General features: G+C 54.8%; 1 protein-coding gene across 1 annotated transcript in view; it reads right to left on the bottom strand.

Annotated features, from left to right (window-relative positions):
* Positions 1-24,923, bottom strand: part of AGRN (agrin) — a 120,810-nt gene that overhangs the window by 70,358 nt on the left and 25,529 nt on the right. The window contains 1 exon segment of the mRNA XM_074161589.1: positions 3,816-3,836. Within this exon segment, the coding sequence (XP_074017690.1) occupies positions 3,816-3,836 (21 nt within the window).

Below are 24,923 nucleotides of genomic sequence, written 5' to 3'. Positions count from 1 at the left end.
GGTGAGACCCTGGCCCAGGTTGCCCAGGGAAGCTGTGGCTGCCCCATCCCTGGAGGGGTTCAAGGCCAGGTTGGACGGGGCTTTGAGCAACCTGGTCTGGTGGGAGGTGTCCCTGCCCAGGGCAGGGGGTGGGACTGGATAGTCTTTAAGGTCCCTTTGAACCCAAACCATTCTATGATTCTATAATTTACATTGTCCTGTGGCTACCGTTTCCCAGAGACACCACTAACTCCTGACTACTGGAGTGGCTGAGAGCGAATCGTCCAAGCCTTCCGCCTTTCCGTGTGCCGACTGAGTTGGCTGAGCTGGAAGACATCATTTCTGCCAACCCTCTTCCAAACGCACACCCGTTGCTTTGCAAGCTGATGTAAACTTGCTCATCTGCAAGGGGGGCGTGAGGATCAGCTGGTGTGGCAGCGTTCCTCGAGGATATGATCACATGGAGGGGGTGCAAATGGGAAAAAACAGTAGAAAACAAATGATGAAACAAACCTACAGCACATTTCTGGAGCAAACACCCAACAGGCTAAAATTAGCCTGTATCCCTGGCACTCCGGATACCTTCCCACCAGGAAAGCTGCTGTCACCGGAGTGCTTCCAGACAATGAATGACATCCTTCAGCGGTGGGAGGGGGGGTATGTCTCATTCTGGGTCTGCCCAAAAAAACAAGCCTTGGCTGGAGTGAGGGTACTGCCAGGAACCTCACACGGGCCTCAGAGTCCTAAAATCACATCAGCAGAGCCCAACTAGTGAGAAAACACATCATGCCAGTGAGAACCAGGTGTACAGAGGGTATGAAAGCAGAGATGCCTCACTAAACACCTCAATTCCTACCCACTCCGGGAGCTGAGTAGCGGCAGCGGGAGCGATGCAGGAACCACCAGCACGAACCCTGCACAAAGGCAACACATCCCGGCGGCAGCAGCAGCATCCCTTTGCCAGGCCGGCTGTACAGAGTGCTGCAGGCAGAGGGAGCGCTGGGAGCAATATTCAGGGAAGGAAAGGGCCTGCCAGCCTTCAACCGGAGCCGCTCCAGAGAGCAGAACCCGAATGCCATGCCACGGGGCAGCTCTCTGCTACCTCCTTCCAGCCAGGGCTCCCGCAGGGGAGCACCCAGTTGCTCCCAGTTCAGCTGGACACCTCATGCTGCTCCCAATCCTGGAGCAGGAGCCGAGTCACACCAGCCCAGTGCTCTCTGTGCACCTCTCCCAAGAGACAGCCCAGCCACAAGAGAGCCCACACCAGCTAAAAACTACACCGGCACCCTCGAGTGATGCTGTGCCAGCCACAGAGACATGGCACAGGGCTCCCATGGAGCGGCTCGGTTGTGGCCGTGTCCAACACCCATCACAGACCAGAGCATCAGCCCCGGGCTCTGGTCCAAGCAGAGCTTTGTTAACCGCTTCCCATAAAGCAGACAGACCGCAAGAGCCACGGAGCGGTGCGAGACAGGCCTCCTGGGAAGGCACAGAGCCAGACTCACCAGCGTGGCATCGTCCCCTGCCACAGCGCAGGGGAGGAGACGCAGCCCGTCGCCCAGCTCAGACAAAGCCAGGGCAGGCTGCTTCCCCGGGGAGATCAAAACCTGCCAGTAAGGTGAAAAGAAGAGAGCTTAAAGGATATCATTAGAAAGGAGAAAGGGAAGACAGCCAGGGTACTCCTTGAGGAGGAGGGTAGGTGCTCCCGTTAGATTGGGAAGGCAGGGAGAGCCGCAAAATCCTAGGGGAAGGAGAGGAAGGGAAGGGACACCCTCTTCTCTGACCAACTATGGTCCTGCTTGGAGATTGAAGGGCTTACACATTGGATGGGGACACAGCAAGGGGGAGTGGGTAGCCCCAGGAAGCCAGACCCTTTTTCTTCTGCCCGCTTGCTGTCTGGGAGAGCCAAAAGCAGTTGGCATCCAGCTTTCATGCTGTCAGCCACACACGGCTGGAAGGAAAACGTTTGTGCCGGTGTTGCAAGCAGTGAACGGCACCCAGGAGGAGAGCAGAACGCTCTCCACTCGGTTGATGCTTTTCAGGGTAGAAAGGCATGGAAGCATTAGCCGGCAGGGGATGCTGTCGGCTTGGATTGCTGCTCTCCTTGCTCCTCCCGGACCCAGAGAGGCCCAGGGTCCAGGCCAGGAGTAGGTGGCTTTCAATAAAACTTTTATGTTCCTCTTGTTCCCTCTCCAGTGCCTTTGCAGCGAGGGCAAACGTCCAAGCAAACCCTTAGCCTACCCCTCCCGATCTGCACACTACAGCCTATACATTATACATAATGAGGGGCACAAAACAGGGGGGGAAATACAGCAGCGATAGCTTTAAGCAGCTCACCAGCCCCAGCTGGTCCAGTCCTGGTGGAACTCCCTTTTCCTCGGTTCAGTGGGGTTTGGCACAGCCAGCGACGATGCCCAGACCAAGGTGAGGTGAGCTGCCACCGCTCCGTCCCGCCCCACATCACACCAAAAAGCCATCTGCTTATCCAGCAATATATGTGGCTGGGTCAGCAGAGAACCTAGAGGTCTCGAGATGAGGACAGTGTGGGGCAGAGGAGCAGCCCCAAAATCAAAGCTGGTGCAGAGAAACAGTTGGATACCCAGACCTGGCCATACAAGCAGGGCACAGCTGCCTTGGCCGTGGCAAACACAGACCTGGGACCACTTGCCACGGCAGAGGGGCTGCCCAAGTGCGCTGGAGAGGGGAAGCAGCACCGGGAGACGTTGCGCTTGCCCCGTCCTCCATCCCCACAAAGGTTTGTGCATGGAGGGGGAGGGCGTGAGACAAACCGCCAAGCCCCAACCACATGCCAAGCGCCTTCCTTTACATACGCTCCGTATCCACAGCCACCAAACAAAGGAGCTTGGCCACGAGGCTCCCGGGATGCCAGGATTCCCAGCACCAGGGATGACAGGGAAGCGGGCACCCGGCCAAGCCTGCAGCCACGTACACCCCTTGCCCTCTAAGGGCTGCTCTCGTCAGCCGGGGCACGCACACGGTTTGTTTTAATGACCGGGAGTCACTGCTTAAAACAACTGTCTGTGCAGATGGCAGCTGAGGAAGGGATGAGGCGCTGCGGACACGGTGCAGGGCAGGCGAGGGGACCAGAGGAGTAGGGACAGGAATACCTTGGGGGCTTTGGACCCGCGCCCACACTTCACTTTTTTTTTTCTAGAAAGATGCCCAGAACAGTCTGTGGTGTGTTTGCCCCACACCTGCAGCTTCACAGCTCAGCCAGGATGGGGGGCGCACACAGCCCCTGCCCTCCATCTGCTCTGCCCTCCTTCATTAAATCCATCAAGCGCGGCCACACACACCCCCCCCCCCCCACCACCCCGGGCCAGGTCAACAGCCAAACCCGTCCGCTTTACCCCCAGTATGAGCTGGGACAGTGCTCTCCCCCACCCTCCCCAGGCAGCTGGTGACGGTGAGAGGCTGAGGATGGAGTTGGACATGAGACAAGCACTAGGTGAGAGGTGTCCTTAGATCACAGTTTGGCGCTCCAGAAGCTTGGTGCCACACCAGCCGGAGCTTGCCAGGACAGTGGCAATCCAATTGAGCCCAAGGAATAATATCAGGCTGGGCAAGGCGGAGGCAGAGGGGAAAGGAGTTCTGCAAACTGTGATCTAAAAGCAATAGCTCCCTTCCAGGCGAGCGCACACTCTGCAGCCAAGAGGCCGTGGGGATGGGTGTGCCCTGTACCCACCTCCAGAAGGTTTCTATTGCCCCAGCACATCCTGGGTGGATGGAAGAATGACAAGGACTAGCCAGCGAGTCTGATGGTGGATGGAAAAAATGGCATTTTTTTTTTTTTTTCATGACACACCATCACTTACCAGCAAGAAGCTTCCTATGTTCTTTAGAAAGCAGGGGAGGAGAAAAAGGAGAGAACAAAACAGTTAGAAACAAGAAAACAGACAGCTGACCCAAAGCCTTCCGACCCTCCCCAAGCCCCCTCCTCCAACGCTCTACTATCCACACCACCTGGGGCAGCTTCCATCCACCTCTTCCAGCCCTTTCCAGGCAGCATCGGGCTCTAGCTCCCAAATCACCCTGGAAGATCGTGACTGGGTTGCTGGCCTTTTAAGCCCATTGATTTAAACATGTTTTCACAGCGCGACGGGCTCCCAAATCTGCAGATACCCAGAAAACAGCTGGAGCCTGCTGTTGCTGATGATACTGCACACTGCAACAAGGACGGCTAAAGGAGGTCCTGGAGAAAGTAACAAGTGCAGCCAAGGACTCAGAAGCCAACATGGATTAACCGTTCAACTTCGTGGGTTTCCTTGTCAATAGACGATTTTCTGAAACCAAACTCAGAATTTGGAAATATTCAGGACCTAAGCCTGAAGCTACCTGCAGCCGTGCCAGCTCCCAGTAGAGGCTACCGAGCATCAGATGTTTCCCATTCAACTCAAAGGGGCACATCCTTCACCATAGCAGCTTGGTGCCTCCTACCCAGAGGCACCACCTGGGCTGGAAGTACTTTTGAAGTCTGGGAAACCAGGGCACAAGAGGAAACAAGGTTCCCAACGCACAGGATGAAGGGTTAACAGTTAAACAGCTGAGCATTTTAATGGTTGTTATCGAGCACAGCTTATTTATCTGCAAGCAATTTATGGCAGGATGGAAGTCCTGCAACCATTATAGCATTCATTCTAGATGCTTGTGGAAATCGGAGCGGTCATCACAGCCAGGTCTGCATCCCACCAGGGCATGGGTATCCCCTAGTGTGACATGCAACTCTTAACTCCTCTTTTCTATTCCACCCAGACCATTCTGCTTGCTCCCAGGACCACGCATTGGCTACCAGACAGCTAAGAGCAGGGTGGAATTTGAAACAGATGGTGCTTCTTGGGTGCTTTTCTCAGGCTGGATGCTCAAAGGTTGCTGAAGGAGGACCAGGGGAAGCATGGCCAGACTGGTGGGATGCTGGGGACAGAGGTAGGCGACTTCCCAGGGAAAGGGAGCATGCTGGGCCACATAGTGGAGGAAAGGGAGGAGGAGGAAGGCAGGGATGCAGCTGGAACCCAGATCCTCACCCGCTGCCCCGGTACCCGGGCTGAGGAGCGCTGAGGCCCCCCCGCCGTGCTCTGCATGCCACGTTAGCAGCAGCTCCCACAATGGGCTGTGGGACGGGGGTAATGTGACACTGTGAAGAGCCCTGACAGCTCACTGAGACTATGAGGGGAAAAACAAAGTGAGCATTGAGGGCTGGAGACGGCCCCATGCCAAGGAAGTGACGTGCAGCCTTCTCCATTGGCAACCGGGAGCCCTCTCAGCTATAAGCTGTTGGGAGACGCAGGGAAGAAAGGAAGAGGGGAAAACAGCTTAAAATATCCCAGACCAGCACAGTTATTTTGGGATTTTAATTTATAAAAAGAGGAAGAAAAACAGAAATGAAAGCCAAGACCCCATGGCCAGCTCTGGCGCAGATGAGATAGTAGTGTCTGGCTGCAGGACTGCAGCGCTCCCTCCCTTCCTTTGCTCTGATGCCTCTAAATTAAAATTATGTGGATTGTGCTATCTCCATCACTTCCTTTTGTCACCTGGCAGAAGAGGTGGCTCTCCCCTGGACAAGGCAGCACCTCTGGAGAACACTGCTGTCGAGGCGAAAGGAAGACACGAGCAGCAGCAACACGTTTGGGACAGCAGAATAGACTTGATTTTGCCACTGCGCGGGGAGGGGTCAAGGGCTTTTCCTGGGGCATTCAGGTACAGAAGCCCTGGGGACAAGGTGAGCTTGGTTGGGGCCTCCACAAACCTCTCTGCCCAGTGTGTTTCGGGGGATTTAACTTGACCACTAACCCTTGCCACCAAGGGAAAGGACGTGAATGTCAGCGTAAGACAGAGGCAGCCACCGCGGGAACAGAGGTGCTGTATATTCTGGGGGATGTTCCCTTTGAGCAGGGGAAGTCTCGCGTCCCCAGGTCCCCCACCTTTGCTCTGTGTGTGTGTGTCACCACGGGCATCGTGGCAGAGAGCCAGCAGCCGCCGCACAACGCTCGGTCACACACCATTTACTGCGCACACAGCACTTCTCACCCCCAGCAGCGCAGCCCTGGCACCCCGGGGAACCCCCACCACCACCCCCGGCAGGGCACCACGTCACCCCACTGCGGTCCAGACGTCCACACCACATCCCCTAATGTACAGGATAAGTGACATGCCCGAGGCCACCGAGTGAAGAACGGTGGCAGAGGGGTATGGCAGAACAGAGGGTAAGCTGGAAGCAAAGACCTCATTTCCCATGTGCCAAAGCACGGCATTCCCAAAGCAGCACCCTTTCTTGCAGGTACCCCTGTGGCACCCTAAGGTGTGGGGACCCTCGGGTCCAGCTGGGGGTTTGTGCTGGATAAAAAAAAAGTGTCACTTCTGCCCACTCGATAGCGACTGGAGCTTTCACATGCAGATACCAAACCCTGATGTTCACTGGGACTGCAACAGCAACTGCTTTTCAGAGTCCAGGGAAAACCAGAAGGAGCGAGATGGCGACAAAGAAAAGATGAAGTTGCCTGGCCAAGACCCCTGCAGAGCTGACAACTTCAGTGCTGCAGCCCTCAGGAAAAGGGAATTGGAGTTTTGGAGCACCAGGACAAGAGCCACGAGTGCTGCTCCGAGCCCAAATCCCACCCGGCTGCAGAACAACTGGGAGGAGCACACGGGATGAGCTCCACATGGATGGAGAAGAGGGTCAGTGTCCCCTATAAGTGCTGGTAGCTCTAGTTTATGGGTGAGGAACAGAATCCCAGAAGGGTTAAGGCACTTGAGATGCACCCACTCAGACTGGCATTGCCCCAGAAAGACTGAACGCTTGACCCCGAGGAGCCAGAAGTCGCCGGTGACTCAGGGAGGTCACCAGTGACTCAGGGAGGTCCCCGAGCCCAAGGCGGCCCCGACCACTCTTCTACTCAGCAACAGCCACCCACCCACCCACCCAGCACTGCTCCAGCGCCAAAGCCACCGGATGGAGCCCTGGACAGCCCAGCACCTCCCCACACACGCTGACCTGTAGAGCCTCCACCCAGCAAGCTCCTGCTCCTTCTTCCTAAGGCTCGGGAGATCACGCCAGCCCGGCTGGGTACACGCATTCCCCCCTCTCATTTTTAGAACAAAAGTGCAATTGAGATGAGTAACCCCAGAGCCTGACCTGCCTTTCAACTCCAGCAAATTTCACTGGGCTTTGATTTATTATTTCCCCCCCCCCCCCCTTTTGTTGTGCCGTGGCTGTTAACATCAAGAAGGGGAAAATAAGTTTCATTTTGCTATATATTAAATAAAACAAAGAGGAAAGGAGAGCAGGAGGCTCTGTTCCAAGGTCAGGCACTTGACTGCAGAAAGTTTTCCTGGACAGAAACGCACTCGGAGCGGGGGAATGCACTCGAGCTTTGCAGAGAAGCGATGTGGAGTGGGAAGCTGGTGCTGGTGCCGTGCCATTCCGTGCCTGGGGAGCACGGGCCAGGCACACAGCCACGGCTGGAACAACGCAGACCTGGATCACCCAGGACATGCTTTTTGAGTTACTCCTGCCAGGAGCTGAGCTATTATGTCATGAAGAGTGGTACTTCTGAGAAACCACATGTGACTTGGACCAAGTCACCCAGCTCCAGCCTTGCAGCAGCTGTGTTACCTCCTGCCTAAACAGCTCAGTTCCTGAGACAGTCAACCAATGCATATCCCAGACCATTTCCCAGAAAGAAGCATTTTCCAGTCAGAAGAACTCACCAAGGCAAGCTGTCCTCCGGGAAAACCCTGCCTGGAGATCCCAGCCTGAAGAGGAGGACCTACGAGTTGGCCCTTGAAGAAAGACAACTGCTAACCAAACACAGGCTCAGCCCCGGGGCTCTACGCAGGACAGGAGGTCCCTCTGCAAGTCTTCCTCCAAAGGGGGAACCCACATCATGCTGGTGAAGGGCACGGGGGGTGGACATCACCCACCTGCACCCCAGGTGCCCCCAGACAGTGCGCCCAAGGGAGGCCACCTGCAGAGCCAGAAGAACCAGGCTCCGAGGAGCCAGGAGGGGTCCCTGATGGATCCCAGGAACCTGACAGCACCGTGTTTTCTTTGCCTTCACGCTAATGCCCCCGAGAAGCCTGCCGGTGGGGTCCAGGTTGGACTGTCTCATTCCCAAGGAAACAAGCCAAGGGTTCCCACGCCACCTTCCCGCTGCTCAGTGCACAAAAGCAACACAGACTTCCTGAAATCCCTCTCTCCGTGACCCTCCCTACTGTTTCCCTGCATCCTGCTCCGAGGCCACCCTCCGGACTGAGATAACAAGGCGCTCGGCTGCCAAAACCAGCAGCCAGAGGGGCCCAGGATCCACACAAATATGCATTCAAACAAAGCCCCCATCTGAATGATCAGAAACCAGAGTTGAAGCCCTGCGGCTCGGGCTTACCTAATCCATGCTAAGGCCAGCATGGGATCTCTGGAAGAGCTCCGGGGACCCGGGAATTGAGGTCCCAGTGGAAGCCAGGGGCATGCAGGCACCCGTCTCCCAGCCAGCAGCCGGGCTGAGAGCTCAGTCCCCCCGGGGAACAGGCAGCTCTGCTGCACCTTCCGCACCCAGCAACCCAGAGAAGGGGCTGGAGAAAGTCAGAATCGCCAGTTTCCATCAATTTTAATATTAAATCCCTACACAAAGACCTGAAACCCAAGCAATCGCATGCTAAAAAAAAAAAAAAAAAAAAAAAAAAAAAAAGAAATTTCTCCATTTTCTTTGCAGTTGGCACTTAATCTAGAAATTTTCTTAAGTCTGGGGCATCCAGCCGTCCCTGCATTTGTAAATTACACACTAATTAAACACATTACACTCTCTCTCAAAAACATATCAATCAATTGGCACGCGATCAGCATCCAATAATTGCTGCTGCTGCTGAAACGCAGCCTCCCCGGAGAGGTGCAATTTTCTGTGTTAATTGTTTAGGTTTGGCAAGCGAGCTGGGAGCTAACGAGCAGCCCAACCGCCACCTTGGGAGGAGGGTGCTGCTGAAGGGAGAAGAGGAGGCAGGGATTTTCCCACCTTCCTCCATTCCCAAGCTCTGAAGAACAGTCCCCAAAACACTGCCAGAATTGAAACCAGATGTGTAGGAAGTGTCTCATTAGCAGTAATTGCTTTGCAAGGATTTGAGGTTTCCCCTCTGTGCCACCACCAAACACACTTTTAAGAAGCTGCCGTGGGTCGGGTACTGGGACGCACTGGTCGGGGGGAGGAAAAAAACCCACAGGGCAGAGTCTCTACTACACTAACATTTTTATTGAAGCCAGGGAAAGTTTACTCAGACCGGGCTGGCTGTAGGCATCGGTGGCAGAGGATCACCACTCCGGCAGATTAAGCTGAAAAAACTCAGCATCTCAAACCCTCTTTCTCCACTGCGGCTCATCACGGCCAAATGATTCGTGAAATCACCTCGTGATTAGCTCCCTTGCACCCTCCCTGCTTTCACAAGGGAGGGGGAAAAAAAACAGGCACGAGACACTCCGGGAGCTCGTCTCCTTCCCCACAACTCAAGGCTGATTAGAGGACCTAGCAGGGAGTCTAGGCTTCCCTAACCCATCCGTCCCCGCTTGTAATTTTACCCGTGGAGTGATTTTCCTTGGATTACAGGGCTGAACCCAGAACAAATCAAAGCCAAAGACACAAATAGGAACAGGTCAATCAGGTCCTTGCACAGAACTGCAGAGCTGGTTCTGTTCCCCGGCATAAGGAGACCCAAAACAAGGCAGGATAGCCACGAGCCGCCTCAGGGACCGGACCAGACCCCTTCTGCTCAGCCCTTGCTCCTATAGCATCAAGAGCCATTATTTTCTCTGTGCTGCACAAGTTCCCCCCCCCCCCCCATCAGGTGACAACTTACCACCTATTCATTTTCCTAAATCATCCCTTTGTTTTTGTGCTGAATTTCAACTTCTTCAAACAAAAGCGTAGGCAGAATCTCTGATTTATAGCAGGCTATCTCCATAACTCCGCCTTCCTGCCCCCCAACTCTAGCTCTGACCCCACGGCAGAGGGAGATGGACAGGGGTTAAGGAGCCAGCACATCGTACTGCTGCCCTCCACGGCTGGTCCCATCCCCTCCCGGGGGGCTGAACCGACCCGCAGACCCACTGCCCCTGCTGTGGGGACCTGTGGTTTATTACCCCAAGACAGAAAAACCTGGGAAGCAGCTCCTTGTGCTCTAAACCCACACCAGAATCACCCCCGATGTGATGGGAACGAGCTATGGGGATACAAAGCTGAATGGGAGAAGGCATTTCCTGCTGCAGGGAAGATGATGCTCACCAGCAGCTTTGTCACCTCACTAGAGATGGGTGAATCCATGCCCTAAACCATTTCCCTGTCCCAAGTGCCAGTCCCTACAACCAGGGTCGCGTGAGGGACCCCAGATCCAGCTGGGTTGTGCTCCCAGTGGAGACCCTTACTGTAGGACCACTCTGCCCCCTCATTTCCTTCTCCAGCCCGTGCAAGACAAAGGACCCAGTCTTTGCTAGACAAAAACTAGCTGTAACAGCCACCCCCAGGGACAGGGTGGAAGAGCAATTCGAATGTCAAAGGAGGAGTAGGCACCCGCATTATTTTTGGTGAGATGAGCATAATTGAGAGCCTGCAAATCTCCCCTATTCCTTGGGCTCCTTTCTCAAGTCCCTTTAGCATGCCGTATCCCCTCTCCTCTCCCCTCCCAACGCCAGCAGAGCTCAGATCGCAGTCTCCGGGGCTAAGACAATAGCTGCTTATGTTCTAAACCAGCGCTGCTTTCTGGGAAGAGAGCCAGGGCTGGCAGCTCTCAGCAGCAGGGAATAAAAGACGTGTTTGTGCTACGGAGCCCCTCTGCACCAGTGGGGCACCCTCAAAAGGGAGGCGAGGCATCAGCCGGCTGGGGAGCTGAAACAGAAAGGCAGACAGATGCCCTGGGCTTAGTGAGAGGAGAGTGAGAAAGACCACAGGACCTAAAAGCAGGCGTCTTGTTGAAGGAAGCGAGCTGTGCAACCAGCAGCAGGCAAGGCACGGGCAGACGCACAGCATCCCCCCCCTCCAAGAGCCACAGGAGCCACGACCGCAGCACCTCGGGATGCTGAAATCGGTGGGAATTGAGGATGCTCTGAACACCGGGGCCATTCGAAGCAGGAGGCAGGGGCACGGCAGGGCACGGGCACAGTCCCCACACCGAGAACAAGCTGCATTCCAGCAGGTCCCATCTGAAAGTGAACAACGGGGATGGTGGCTGCGGCGGAGCTCCCTCTGCCCCACGGCGAGGAGCGTCTCGGGAGGCAGCAGGCAGCCCTGTGTTTTGCCAGCCGTTTCTCCACCCTCACTACTCCCAAGCCCAAGCACAGTCCCAGAAGATCTCCTCCGCAGCGTGGCACTCTGAAAACCTGTATCACAGGCTGGATAAGAAGAGGTGCCTTTTGCTTCCCCTAGAAGTCCCTGGAGAAGCACGAGGTCCCACCGCGGATGTCCTAGTGGTACCCAAGCCTTGGCAGCAGCAGACCCCACCTGAGAGCCTGGACACAGCTGCAGCATTTTTATGCCTTGCAAGTCAGCTGCCCAGCATGGATACTGTCCCCCATGTCCCCCTTTTTGCCTCACTGGGCTCTTTTGGTACCTCTACCATGCCCCAGGCAGTACACAAGTCATCTCCTGATATCTTTCCTCCTCAGCACTGCTGTCAGATGCAATAACCAACACCACTGCCTTTAAAATGTCCATGTTTCACTGCAGTGGAACAAAATGCAAATCAATTAATCTTAAAAAAAAACCAAACATATATATCAAACTGGCCTCTTATTTTCCTCTCTTTTTATGAAGCTTTAAAGTTACTTTTCGACTGTCCTGAATAATTGAAGTTAACATGAAAATTTAAAGTCTTTCAAGATTTCATTAAAATTCATTCTCTTTCCCTGTGGAGAATTGTCATTGCCAGAGTCCCATGTAGGGCAGACAGCACGAGCAGCTGCCTCTGTTCACAGCATTTAACTCTGTTCTCTCTGGCTAAAGAAAATTCTCTCTTAATTGTTTGATGGAGACCCTGAAATAACACCCTTCACCACTCCCCATCATCAGCCTCCTAATCCCACTCCCACCTGATTCCAGCACAAATCCTGCATTTACCCGCCTGCCTCAGCAGGCAGTTGCTCACCTCCTTCCTAAGGGGAAACTGCCACGATGTAGAACCACAGAATGGTGGGGGTTGGAAGGGACCTTCTGAGATCGGCCAGTCCAATCCCTCTGCCAAAGCAGGGTCACCCAGAACAGGCTGCACAGGAACGCATCCAGGCAGGGTTTGAAATATCTCCAGAGAAGGAGACTCCACACCCTCTCTGGGCAGCCTGTTCCAGTGCTCCAGTACCCTCAAAGTAAAGCTTTTCCATGTGTTCAGATGAAATTTCCAGTTTGTGCCCATTGCTCCTTGTCCTGTCCCCGGGCACCACTGAGAAGAGTCTGGCCCCATCCTCTTGCCACCCGCCCTGTAGCTATTGCTCAGCATTGATGAGATCCCCTCTCAGCCTTCTCCTCTCCAGGCTGAACAGCCCCAGGTCTCTCAGCCTTTCCTCCTCAGAGAGATGCTCCAGTCCCCCGAGCATCTTCACAGCCTCCACTGGACTCTCTCCAGCAGTTCCTTGTCTTTCTTGAACTGGGGAGCTCAGAACTGGACCCAGTGCTCCAGATGTGGCCTCACCAGGGCAGAGCAGATGGGGAGGATGACCGCCTTCCACCTGATGGCCACACTCTTCTTAATGCATCCCAGGACACCCTTGACCTTCTTGGCCACAAGGGCGCATTGCTGGTTGATGGACAACTTGTTGTCCACCACCCAATTAAGTTTCTCATGAGAGAGTGACCCTAGCCCAGGAAACCTAAGAAAAATGGCAACATTTTTTAAAAAATGTATCTTTAAATTGCAAGGCTCGAAGTTGTCTTTAAAAGGCCAAAATGTGCCTCCCTGGAGCATCTGCAATGCAGGAGGGGTGGCCCTGGGTAGACCTAAGGCACACCAGGAAAACAGCAGAGACCAGAAAACAAAATTAAAGGCTAGAACTGGTGTTAGTGCCCTTAAAATGATGATGAGGCCCATAAAACCCTGTTGGGCTTTTCAACGGGAGCACCCTCGGTGGCTGCTGGACGTTCCCAGGCCACTGCTCCTCCAGCATGGCTGGGCTCCAGAGGCTGTGCGGAAGAAGGTCAGGTTGCCCATTAAATCACAGCACCGGACTGGAGGCACTGTTACCAATTAAACCTTATAACCTTCGGCGAAGCTCTCCCAATATACCCCACTTGACCAACTGACCCTGAAGATTTTGAGCAGCCTCTATAAATCCTATTGATCTTTACCGAAGTCAAACCCATGTGGGCTTTGTTTGCAGAAGGGAAGTTATCAGGGAGCGAGAGTGTCGTACTTGCACTGACCATTAACCTCACACTTTCCTTTTAAGCATTCGCTGACCCTTTTCTCCTCCTGGTAAAGAAACAAGCTGGCACTTCAGAACAGAGCTATGCTGAGAAAAACCCTCCCACCAGCAATACAAGCACCGAGTGTTCACTTCACACATTTATTCACTTCACACATTTATTCACTTCACACGTTGTGGATTACCCATCCCTGGAGGTTTTTAAGGCCAGGCTGGATGGGGCTTTGAGCAACCTGGTCTGGTGGGAGGTGTCCCTGCCCATGGCAGGGGGTTGGAACTGGATGATCTTTAAGGTCCCTTCCAACTCTAACTATTCAATGAGTCTCTGATTCTTACATATCCCTATGGGGAAAACCACCGTCCCTCCAGGTGCAAGGAGAGACAGGGCAGAGGCTGCCTTCACTCTTGGGGTTGATACATTCCCTCTTCCAAGAGGATGTAATGAGGAGCAAACTACAGCCGTTGTGCCCAGGCCGAGGACTATGGGAAAAGACAGAACACAGGGCAAGGACAAAGCGCTCTGGTCCCCAGGGCATTTCCTCCCTGATCCACCAAGGCAGGGCAAGTCCAGCACACAAGCAATTAGGAAAAGAACACCCAAAAGCAGGACATCTCCCACTACCACGAGATCTTCTGGACCAGGAGTGGCAAGCCATAAGAGATTTATAGTTGTTTCCAGGTACGTGATGTACTTAAGGGTGCAGCAAAATCCAAGAGACAGATGCCAGGATGCAGAACCGTCTCCTGCTGCAAAATGCGGTGAGCAGACAGGGTTATTATAAGGGATCATTAGCGTGAAAGGAAACAGGCTGGGAGACAGCATGGCACAAAAGCCCACAGCCAGGTAAAGCAGGATTAGAGAGGCAGCAGCCAGTCATTCCAAGCAAACAAGTTTTGGGCCAGCACCAGAGGCCAGCAGAGCTGGCAGTGAGGTTCAGTGAAGGACTTGTAGCTGCCCACTACCAGAGCCTTAGGGGTAAAGCAAGGAAAAAACCCAAATAAACCTCATTAAAAATGGCCTCCTGCCTACTTCTCTAAGCCACCGGTGGTACAAAGCAACAGCCTGACAGTATCCAATGGCACTAGCTCCCTTCTGCTTCAGAGTCCTGCGACTCGCGGCATTTCCTCTTGCCTGCCCCTAACATGCTCTTCTGCAGAACTTCTGCAGAACTTGAAAGGCTCTGCATCATTTCGGCCTGCAGGAGGGCCAGGAAGACAAGCTGGGGTCTCTTCTGTGATCACGGAGCATTATGATCCTACCAGGAAGCTGAGAAGACCGTGAGTATATATATATATATATTTATGTAAGATTTAAAACTAGACAGAGAAGAAAGCTTTAATCCATCTGTAAAGGATGTCTGGTGTGGGTTCCAGTCATGCAGTAGGAATGTGAGAGCACCAAGAGAAGCCAGCCCTATCGCCTCTCCTGGGATGGGGAGCATCACTACCAATCGCTGCTGGTGCGGAGATGCGGGAGAAAGCCCCCAGTTTAACGCATTCCAGGTATCCTTATCTCCATCCTCATGATCCCTCCCCGGCCACCGATGCTTAGTCAAGCAGTCGATACCCAGGCACACCCCATCCTATAAAACTGAAGTTTTATTCCCACTCCCCCTAACAACAAGGAGAAAGGGGTCTTTTGTGGCAGTGGGCAAATGGGACAAGGTCTCTCTCCCCTCCTTCCCCGTGTGCTCTGCTCACCCCGACACCTGCACAGGAGAGCTCCCTCCAGGCTGAGAAGCCCCCCAGGCACCCACACATGCTCCTGGGCTAGCAACTGCCCAGGAACATCCTGATCCAAGGAATCAGCCTCCCACACACACGTACTCTGCTCCTTCGGAGCTGTAAGTTCCCATCACACAAAGCATCCTTGTGTGTCAAGACCAAATGCATCCCAGCCTCCCCCCTGCCCCACTTTCAGTCCAAGAAAGGAGATAAATGCTGTTCTTACCTAGTAATGAATAATCCAGAATCCACGGGGGAGAGGACGGCACATGTGGAAAAAAAAAACAGAGCAAAAAAAAGAGTTGGTCAGAACAGAGTAAACTTGCCCCTCTCCTCCCCGGGCAGCGCAGGCTGGTTCTGGTGGTCATAAGGAAAAGCTCGCCAGAGTTGGGGCGAGGAAGGGGGTCACCGAGCTCAGCCAGCCCCCCAGGTCCGACTCCTCAGCCCTGCATGAGAGGTTCCCCACTCCTGGAAGCCTGCAGCCCCCCCAAGGAACAGCCAACTGCTCGGTGGATCCGCAGAGCATCACCCTCACCCACCCCAACGCCAAGTAACGCTGTGGATCAAAGCCCCGTGAAGAACAGCCTGGATAAAAGCAAGAGAGAAACCCTGACCCCTGAAGATCTGCCGGGACTCCGGCAGAAGGCAGATAAGGCTTACCAGCGGCACAGAGGACAGACGAGTCCCTGGTTTGTGCCACTCTGGTGACAAGTGGCTCAGGGAGCATCCCTGACCCCTGCAGAACTCCCCTGGGAGTCCCAGGGGCAGCAGCCTAACTGCACCTCCTCTTCTGCGTGCTACAGCCAAAATTAACCCAATAAGGGAGAAAGCAGATGAAGTGACGGAAGAGTTTGACACGCTTTCCTTTCCCTGGGAAAGGGAAAAGGCTGAGCTTTGCTTGAGCCCACCAGACAAAGAAGGAGGTGCCCACTAAAACCCAGGCAAAGAGCGTATTTGGTGGCAGGGAAGAGGAACGGCCGTGTGAAGGGGGGTAACATCAGTCAGTGCGGTGTGAAACGGGTCACACAGCTGGAAAAGGATCCAGCTGCCAAAGAAACATCCGAGCGGCATCTATGAAGAGCCCTGCCCAGGATGGAGGGGGTATCGCCAAGGGTAGCCCAGGACACGGAGCAGTCAAAGGATGCACACGCAGTGAGGATGGGGAGGAAGAAAACAGCGGCCAAGTTTATTTCTCTTCTAGCAGCTCCCCTCGCGCTGGATTTCCACAAAGCCTCAGACCCCTCTGTGCCGAAGGAATGCCCTCTGCAGCACAGCAGCCAGGGTATTACATGGGATCTTGGCAGAGATGGAGATGAGCAAGTGAGCCGATCTCCTGCCCTGGAGTTCCCAGGTCCATCTGTCTCACACCACCACGGGCACCAGACACCCAGCTCCTACAGCAGAGGCTGCCGGGACCTCCGAGGGCTGTTGCTGGCAATTCCATTATCACCTCTTCCTCTACAAGAGTCTTATTCCATAATCCCCTCTGAGGGTTGGGACAAGGCAGGCAAAACGCAGGAGACTTTAGGAAGCCACTGAACCACGATCAGCTAGAGGAGCTGAAAGCAAGAAACTGCTGCCGGCCGACGCTGCATCAGTCTCATTTCCTAATAGCAGGTTTTAATCTCCTAATTGGGCTGCAGCAATGCTCCCAGCACAGGGACAGGCTGCTGCAGCTGAAGTCACCTGGATGGTTCAGAAAAACCTGGGCAAGGAGCCAGGGCTGGAGAAGCCCCAACGCCTCCACCAGCGCTCAGGACAGCCCAGTCCTCTCACTCACCCTCCCCTGGAGACAGAGGGACATTGCTCTGCTTCAATTAGGGAAGAAACCATGGGACAACAGGGACACACCTGAGGTGACCTAAGGATGTAAACGGTAGGTTCCTCCAGTGGAGGAGGACTTGGGCCCTGATCCTGCCCCAGCCCTGATAGAGCAGTTACGGACCCTGGTAAGTGCTCTCGCCATCTACTTTGGGTGACTGCATATTTCCCTGCCCATCACCTAAAGACGCAGCACGTCTGAGAAGATGCTGAGAAGATGCCTTCAGACATCCCTCACCCTCCCCTGCAGGAGAGGGACAGACACAGATTAACTGTCCTCTGCAGAGAGGCAAGACACGGGACCCCAAACACCCCAGGAAGCGAGACACCAGTAGATACTCCCCGTGTTTAACTGAAGGGACAAGCCACAGGGTGGCCTGGTTGGTCTCTCCTTGCAGCTCCAACTGCCCAGGCATGGAGCCCAGAACGCTGTGCTCAGCAGGGAGCTGGCTGGTGCCGTGTCACACTGTGGGACAGTGCTCTGCCCTGGGGACAAGCCCACCCACTCGGTCCCTCTGGGCTATGGTGTGGCATGAAGGTGCTCAAGATCAAGAGCCATGTCCCACCCTACCGGTGGGCATGCCCTTGGGTCAACCTCACTCCATTTTAACGCAAGGTCCTAAGCTGAGGGTGTCGTTCCTGCAGCTTCTCTCTTTGGGGAATGAGGAGATAACCCTGCAAGAGGCTGCTGAGGTTAAAATGCAAGTTAGGGGTGCTCCAAAATTCCCTTAAGATCAGCATGGTGGACAATACAGACTCGGAGAGCAGGTAGAAACACCGAAGTAAACCGCCTGGAAGGGGTTTGGGAGCAGCCACATACCCATAGCACATACCCTGGCTCCCGCAGCGAGGGAATGGGCATCTCTCCCAAAGCGGGAAGGCCAAAAGGGCAGCGAGAGCCCAGCAGAGCCGGGGAACAGCAGCAACCAGCTGCTGCCAACGCTCCGGCCGGCAAAGGGTTGCCAAGGCTGCTGGGCTCTGTATATGCAGCAACAACCTTTGAAGTCAGGGCAGAGGAATGTGCCCTGCTCCTCTCCGCCAAGGCAGGGCAAGAGAGACCCAGGAGAGACCGTCCTCCTGCAGCCACCTCTCTGCTCTTCACCTGCCGCCTACCCTGGGACCCTCTCTGAGGTACACAGAGCTGGGGGTCCACACTCCATCTTTAGGCAGAAAGCCACAGCAGGCCAGAAGGAGAAAGCTGTGACCATCTTGCCACCTTAAGCGCTTGCTTCCCAGGAATACGGCACTTGGGAGCCAGAGAACGTGCCCACCAGCCTGGCCAGGTCACACTGCTTGCCCCAGCACATCGGGCAACAGCTCTGCCATCTCCAGCCCCGCAACTGCGGTTGGAACTCGATGATCTTTCAGATCCCCTCCAACCCAAAACCATTCTATGATTCGACAATTGTCCCATCTCCAAGCTGCTCTGACAACCCCTTCTCCGGGGGAGGGAGCCCCCTCTGCCACATCCTTTATTGATTGAGGCCCCGGGCTCCTTCTGAACAAATTCCAACAAATTTTGGGTGTTGATTCCCATGTAGGCAGCTTTCTGCCTGTAAACAATTATTCCTGTATTTTGACACCCCCGTAGCGTAGTCAGACCATCTGTCTGAACTGCAAGGCTGTTAACTGGCGTTAAACTGCCATTAGCTGCAGATGCAGAGCTCACCCTAGGATTACTTTGAAACAACCACCAGACCCCCCCGAAAAAGCACATGCAAGTGAAGATGCAGCTGAAACGAGCCGGCAGAGCTAATTATCTCTCCCCTATGGGTATTAAGTGCCACGCAGACCCCCAGCAGCCCCACCACGCAGCTTCCACAGCCTGACTTTGCCTGTCCCCTTGACCAAGGCTCCCACGGAGCAAAGCCAATCGGTTCCCACCCCAGTTAGGAGCAGCAGCCCAGGTCTCCCACGTTGTACACGGGCATGATTCCTCTAACAGGTCAGCATTACAGTGGCCAAGTTTCCAGCCTGGCTCCAGGGCAAAGAATGTAACACGTTAAGATGTAAGACATGCGAGATTTACTGTGAAGGGAAAGCCTTTCATCTGAGACAGGTTCCAAGCAAGTGCCAGCTCCTTTCAACTCTATGCAAAGCTCCGACGGTGCCAGGCTGTGCCCGAGTCCCTTCTGCAGGGTGCCCTCCTGCAGCAAGGGCAAGCCACACACCCCTCCTGTTCAGGCAGAAACGATGCAGGTCCCACAAACACTGTGCACATCCCCGGTGCCCTTCGACAGCCGCTGCAGCATCCTTCCTCCTCCTCCCGTGCACACTCCCAGTGGGGAGCTCCCAATCCCCCCCTTCCTGCCCCTGGAGCCGCGAGAGGCAAGTGAGATCTCCTGCATAAAAGCCTCAGCAGCCTAATCCTCATCCTTCTCTCCTTGGCAGGCCAGAGGTGGCCACATCCACACTCCTGGGAGCCCTCCGCATGGACAGACTGACCCGCGGGGGTGCGGGAAGCACCCATGTTCCTCAGCAGAGTCCTTGCGCAGGGTCATCATGCAGACCTCTGTGGTGGGGAAAAAAAAACAAAACAACCCAGTGGAAAGCAGAGAAAAAGGCACAGAGTATGTGAAAAGGAGCCAGCCAGGACTCTGCTAGGGAAACAGAAGCCCCCGAACAGTGTTTTCTCTTATCGTGACAGATGCAGTGGCCAGAGGGTCCCCAGGGGCTGGAGTCTCGCTGGCCGGGTTCACAGGGCAGGGGGCTCCAGTCCACGCTGCTGCTTCCCTTCGCCCTCCGGCAAAAAGACACCAACGCGCTCGGGGGACCCATTTCCGCAGACAGCGCTTCACCAAACGGTTCCCACGCTTGGGCTGGGCGAAGGGGCTGGGACATCCAACATCCGCGCTTTGGGGGATAAGAAAGCGCTTATCACGCGCTCCTCTCTCTGCAGAGGCGGCGAAACGCGGCACACGCTGGCAAACGGCAGCTCCCTTCGGGCACGGGAGAGCCCAGAGCTCCCAGCACCACCACCAGCCATCCCTGCCAAGCGTGATGCTCCCAGAGAGCGATGCCGGGCTCTGCGGGGGCACCAGAACACTGGCACACTCACCAAGGTGACACTCGCCGACTCGGGCATGGCCACTGTCCCTCTTGCCATGAAGAGCAAGGCAGGAGGGGGGCACAACCACAGGCTCCTGCTTTCAGGGGCAGCCTGTCCACTGGCCTGCATCAGCAGGAGAGGTCCAGCTGCCATCATCAAGCATCTCTTTTGTTTCCTCCACTCTTCTGGTCACACTCCTGTAGGTGGGGTTGTAAAAGCCCAGCCCGGAGCATAAATGTAATGCTCCACAGAAAACAAGCACGTCGGGAAAATGGGCTAAATCCAGATGGATTTGCAGTTCCTGCACTGGACTCTGCACGGCAGTAGCACGTGGGTGGGCACAGTGTTAAGACAAGATGGGTTCAGAGCAGCTACACAGCACAGAAGCCAACACCGCACACCCTATAATCCCACTGACAAGGCTGTTCCCAGAACCCTACCCTTGAGCAGAGGATGCTTCCAGCTTTTGGAAGGCTACACGTCACCAACTGTGCACCCCAGAGTCACAGCCAGCTTCTCCCACCGGTCCTGCCCCGCTCCCTTCTGCCTCCGTGGTGTTTAAAAGCAGATGCCACGAGCAGAGTTGGGCGACGGGACGGTGCTGAGAGCATCACCCGAGGGAGCCAGGCTGCACCTCCATGAGACCTTCGCAGAGTCTAGAAGAGACTCCCTTGGGCAAAGAAAGTGCAAGTCCAGCTGGCTAGGAGTCTAACCCAGAGCTGTCTGGGAGAAATTATCAGTCTAGAAAAACAATCCCAGCCTGGGTTTCTTTAGATTCCCCTCCTGCTTCAGTGTCTGGGAACTGGGTCCCAGCCAGCAGCTCTGAGCTCAGCAGGGCAAGGGTTCTCATGAGCCAGAAGAGCATGAAGGAGATCAGCTGGTGTCAGTAGGAAGCTTGGGATGAAGGCAGGGTTTAGGAGGAATTCAGCAGATACTTTCCCCCTCGCTTGAATCCAAACCAGAGATGCTCCCAGGCAACCAAAGTTTCATCCGCTAACAAATCTCCGAGCTATTTCTATCTACAATCAGCTTCACTTTCACCCGCAAACGGAAGGGCTGTGTTCTGTCCAAACCAATTTGCCCACGCTGCTGTGAAACCCCGCTGAAAACAGACAGGCTCCCTCGTGCTTCACCCCAAAGATCACTCGAGACCTGCACGCTTGCCATTCCGACGCAGCCCTCAGCACAAGCGAGCGCCGAGAAATCGGCCGTTTCTCTCCCCTTCGCTGAGCAAACAAGGTGTGTTACCCTGGAGAAGGCAGAGCAGGTACCTGGGCACGTCTGCAGCGAAGCTTCAAGTGTGCCCAGGGCAGATTCCCTTTGCAACGAGGTCAGCGAAAGGAATGGCAGCTTTAAAATAACAGGGCGAGCTCGAGATGTATAACCTATTATACCCTTCATCCCACCGCGGCGGCTCAGAAAGCCGTCCTGCAGTCTGTTAGCAAATAAAGCCTGGAACATGAGCTGGCCTGGGAACTGCCCTGCCGAGGGGAGAAACGCCCTGCCAGAGCCCCAGCCGGATCAGAACTAGTGGCAGGACCCTGCAGGGAAAGGAGGGGGAAGCAAGACGGCTCCTTTCCCAGGGGATGAGAATTCAGTATATTTGGAGAGAGGAAAAAAAAAAAAATAAAAAAAATAAAAAAAAAATAATCAAGTTGATCTGAAAAGAGAAACCACAGTGTGAGACTGGGAAGCGCGTGTTTACCCTGCGCCACATCAGCCAGCCAGCTCCTCCAGAGCACCCTCCTAGGCTTCTGCAAGGAAGCCATTAGTAGCAGGGAGTTTGGGTTTTAACTAGAATCGCAGGCTTACAACAATAGCGGTATCAGGATTAGCTAGCTGGAAAGCCAGCTTGCAGCTGGGGAACAAACCGATGGAGGACACCAGGAGGGCAGCTGCATCGCCTGGGCTGCCACAGGGAGCACATCGCATCTCCGCCCGGGAAAAAGACCGAGGAGGTGGCCGGTGAACCTCAGCCAGCACGGGGCTTGATGAGCAGGGGCAAGAAGAATGTCTCCCCGCAGGTGAGGTGGGGAGAGGCAGGGATCCAAGCCTGTGAGTCGGCACTGCCAGCCCCGAGTCACCGCCCCAGAGCCTCCTGCCTCCCAGCAGCTCGGTTCAAACAGAGCCCTGTCTTCTCTCCAGCGATGGGAGAACTGCTGCCTGTAGCTGGGGAGAGGGTGGTCGACAGACCAACCTGGGCCTATAAGACCTTCTCAGGTCTTGCCATCCATCCCTAACAATCCAGAGAAACCTCAAAAGCCCAGAGATGCCACCTCAGAAGCCACGAGAAGCAGGATTCTGCCACACACAGGCTCTCCAGCCCGGCGCTGGGGCCAGCACCGGCTTCTCCCCATGCTGGCAAGCGGTGGCCCTTGCCAGGCTCAGCAGTGCCAGCCCCTGTGGTCCCAGGCTGAAGAAACCTGCCCCAGGTGGTAAAGTGGCCTCAGATCCCGAGGGATGCCCTGGTACCCAGCAGCTCTCATCCCTCTGCCCCACCAGCATCAGTCTGACATCAGGACATGCGATTTGATCTGGGGGCCAGGAGTGTCTCCCAAGGGCTCAGCTTTTCGCAAACCAGTGAAAGCATCAGATCCCTTTGATACAGGGTCTAAACTCAGACATTCTTTTTTGTTTCCTATTTATTAGAGTCACTTTCTGGAGGCGGAAGCTGCTCTCTCTCACATTCCCAGGTTCGAAGGCTTGCCCAGGACTCTCTTGGTACCTTTAAGGCCGACCTGGGTTATTGCTCAAGATGCCTCAGTGTGTGTAGAAGCGAAGCGGGCACTTGCTCCGATGGAGGCTTTTGCTCCACCATAAAGCAGCACTACCCCCAGGCTCCCCCAGCCACGGACTTCCCCGAATAAGTGGGTGGGAAAAATCCAGCCTTTGATGTTCCACTGAGCGGCTCCAAAACAAAGATGGACTACGGGAGATAAAAAACACCAAACAAACTTCACACCAGGATATATCCGGTAGATAAAATGGGAAAGAATTTCATTTCCACGGAAAGGCAGGCTGCATGTGGTCCGTGCAACAACCAAACGGCAGCTGTTTTCCACTCCCAGCACACAGACGTGGCACCAGCAGAGCACAGACTGGGTGATACAGACAGCCCCAAACCCCAGCCAGGGTTCCAGGAAAAGCCATCCCAACAAAGCTGCTCCCAGCACGTGCGCTCAGCGGTTCTGGGCCAGGCAGCTTCCCTGCAGCCTTATCTCTACCTGCCCAGGGAGCAAGAGCTTTTCCCAGGTACCTGCAGCTGGGCGTTCCCCAGCTCATCCTTCACATCATCAGCACAACAGGCATCGGGTTGAAAAACGCAATCCGAAAAACACCAGCAATCCATTGCTAATGTGGATTTTGGTCCTAGAAACCAGAAGGAATGATGGACTAGCACAGACCAGGAGTCGTGGCTGCTCAGTCTAGCAGAACAGCAGAGGGGAGAGGTGACCAACTGTTTTCAAACATATAAGCCGTTTCTAAGCAGAGAAGGGGGGAGGCTGTTCTCCGTATCAGGGAGACAGGTAAGATGCTCTGTGCAAGTTGCTACCGTTGATTCAGACAGGCCACCCCAGAAAGCAAGTTCCCATCCTATTTCTGTCACCAGTTCCCCACCTTTAATGACCTTCACAGTAAGAAGATTAAGTTTGGCTCCATCTTCCAGCACCGTGACACCCCCCAGGCAGCACAGCAAAGAGAGGACGGTGCTTGCATCAACACCGTGCCCGAGCCGGGCATTTTCTGGGTGGACGGGGCAGCATCACAACGCTGCTTTTCCTCCCAGCTCCAGCAGGGCCCACGGCCACCCTCTCTTTCCCTCTCACCATCCTCTTCCCCCTGAAAAGAGCCCCAGAGCTCAGCAGTGACACAGCTGAGCCCAGCACATGGGGTTTTGCTGCTGCAAAGCCCAGCTCAAGGCAGCGGGGAGGGAAGAAAGGACTAACGAGTGACAAGCAGTGCCGCCTCTACCACCTTAAGCTGCAAGCAGAGAGCCCTCTGCCACCACCACCTGTGTGATAATTAAAACACATAAAACCAGCAGAAAAGGAAGTTTTTATGAAGGTGAAAGAAGGGCTGTGACATGGCAAGGCTCGATGCAGGAGCTTTGTGCACATCACTGTCGTGTTGCGCCCCGGGCTCTGTTCCTCTGAGAGGGACCAGCTGGTGCAGAACATCTCCGTGACCATCAGGGCTTGCCCAGGAAGCAGAGACCCCTCCATCCCATGTGGTTGCTATTTATTGCTCTAGTTCACCTGTCAAGAGAAGGCTGCACACAGCCGAGATGCTGGTGTCACCCAGTGTTGCTCCACAGAGCATCGTGTCCCCTGGGGCTACATCTGGCCACGCAAGATGGACCAGGAGGCTCAGCCTGGCAGCCCCTGTTCAGTACAAAGCAACGGTTCTCAGGAGCGTTATGAAAAGAGAGAAGCCTCCACCACCAGCAGGACATCTACCATTGGCACCCCTCTCATCCCTGCTCTCCACTCACAGGCCACGAATAACCTCACGTGCTCAGCTTTTGTACCCCAAAAAGGGCAAGTCTGGGAACAAGCGACCACCTGAGTTCAGCTTAAGGCGGCCAATGGATTCAGACCTTGCAATTCTTCTGCCTGGAGTGACAGCACAGTCCAGAGGCAAAGGTGAGCACTTGAACCACCTAACCTGTGAGATCTTAGTCCAAACAGCAGAGCACAGCCCCAGCCAACAAGCCAGTGCCGTGAGCAGGAGACCTGACCAAGCAGAGCAGAATTCTGCTTTTCATGAGAAGTACCTCTAGGGACACGGGGTAGTCCTTCAGCATCCTCCAAGGAAACCAGCTCCAGCCATACTATTCCACCAAGTAAAACAGGGCTCGTTCCAAGAGCTAAATATACGCCTCTGTCCCTAGGGTTTGCTGACAAACCCTGGCAACGGGACTGCAGGAACCCTGATAATATT

The sequence above is a fragment of the Numenius arquata genome, chromosome 20 (genome assembly GCF_964106895.1).
Source record: "Numenius arquata chromosome 20, bNumArq3.hap1.1, whole genome shotgun sequence".
NCBI classification, from domain to species: Eukaryota; Metazoa; Chordata; class Aves; order Charadriiformes; family Scolopacidae; genus Numenius; species Numenius arquata.
Note: the sequence above shows the minus strand (reverse complement) of the source record. Positions and strands in the feature narration are given on the sequence as shown.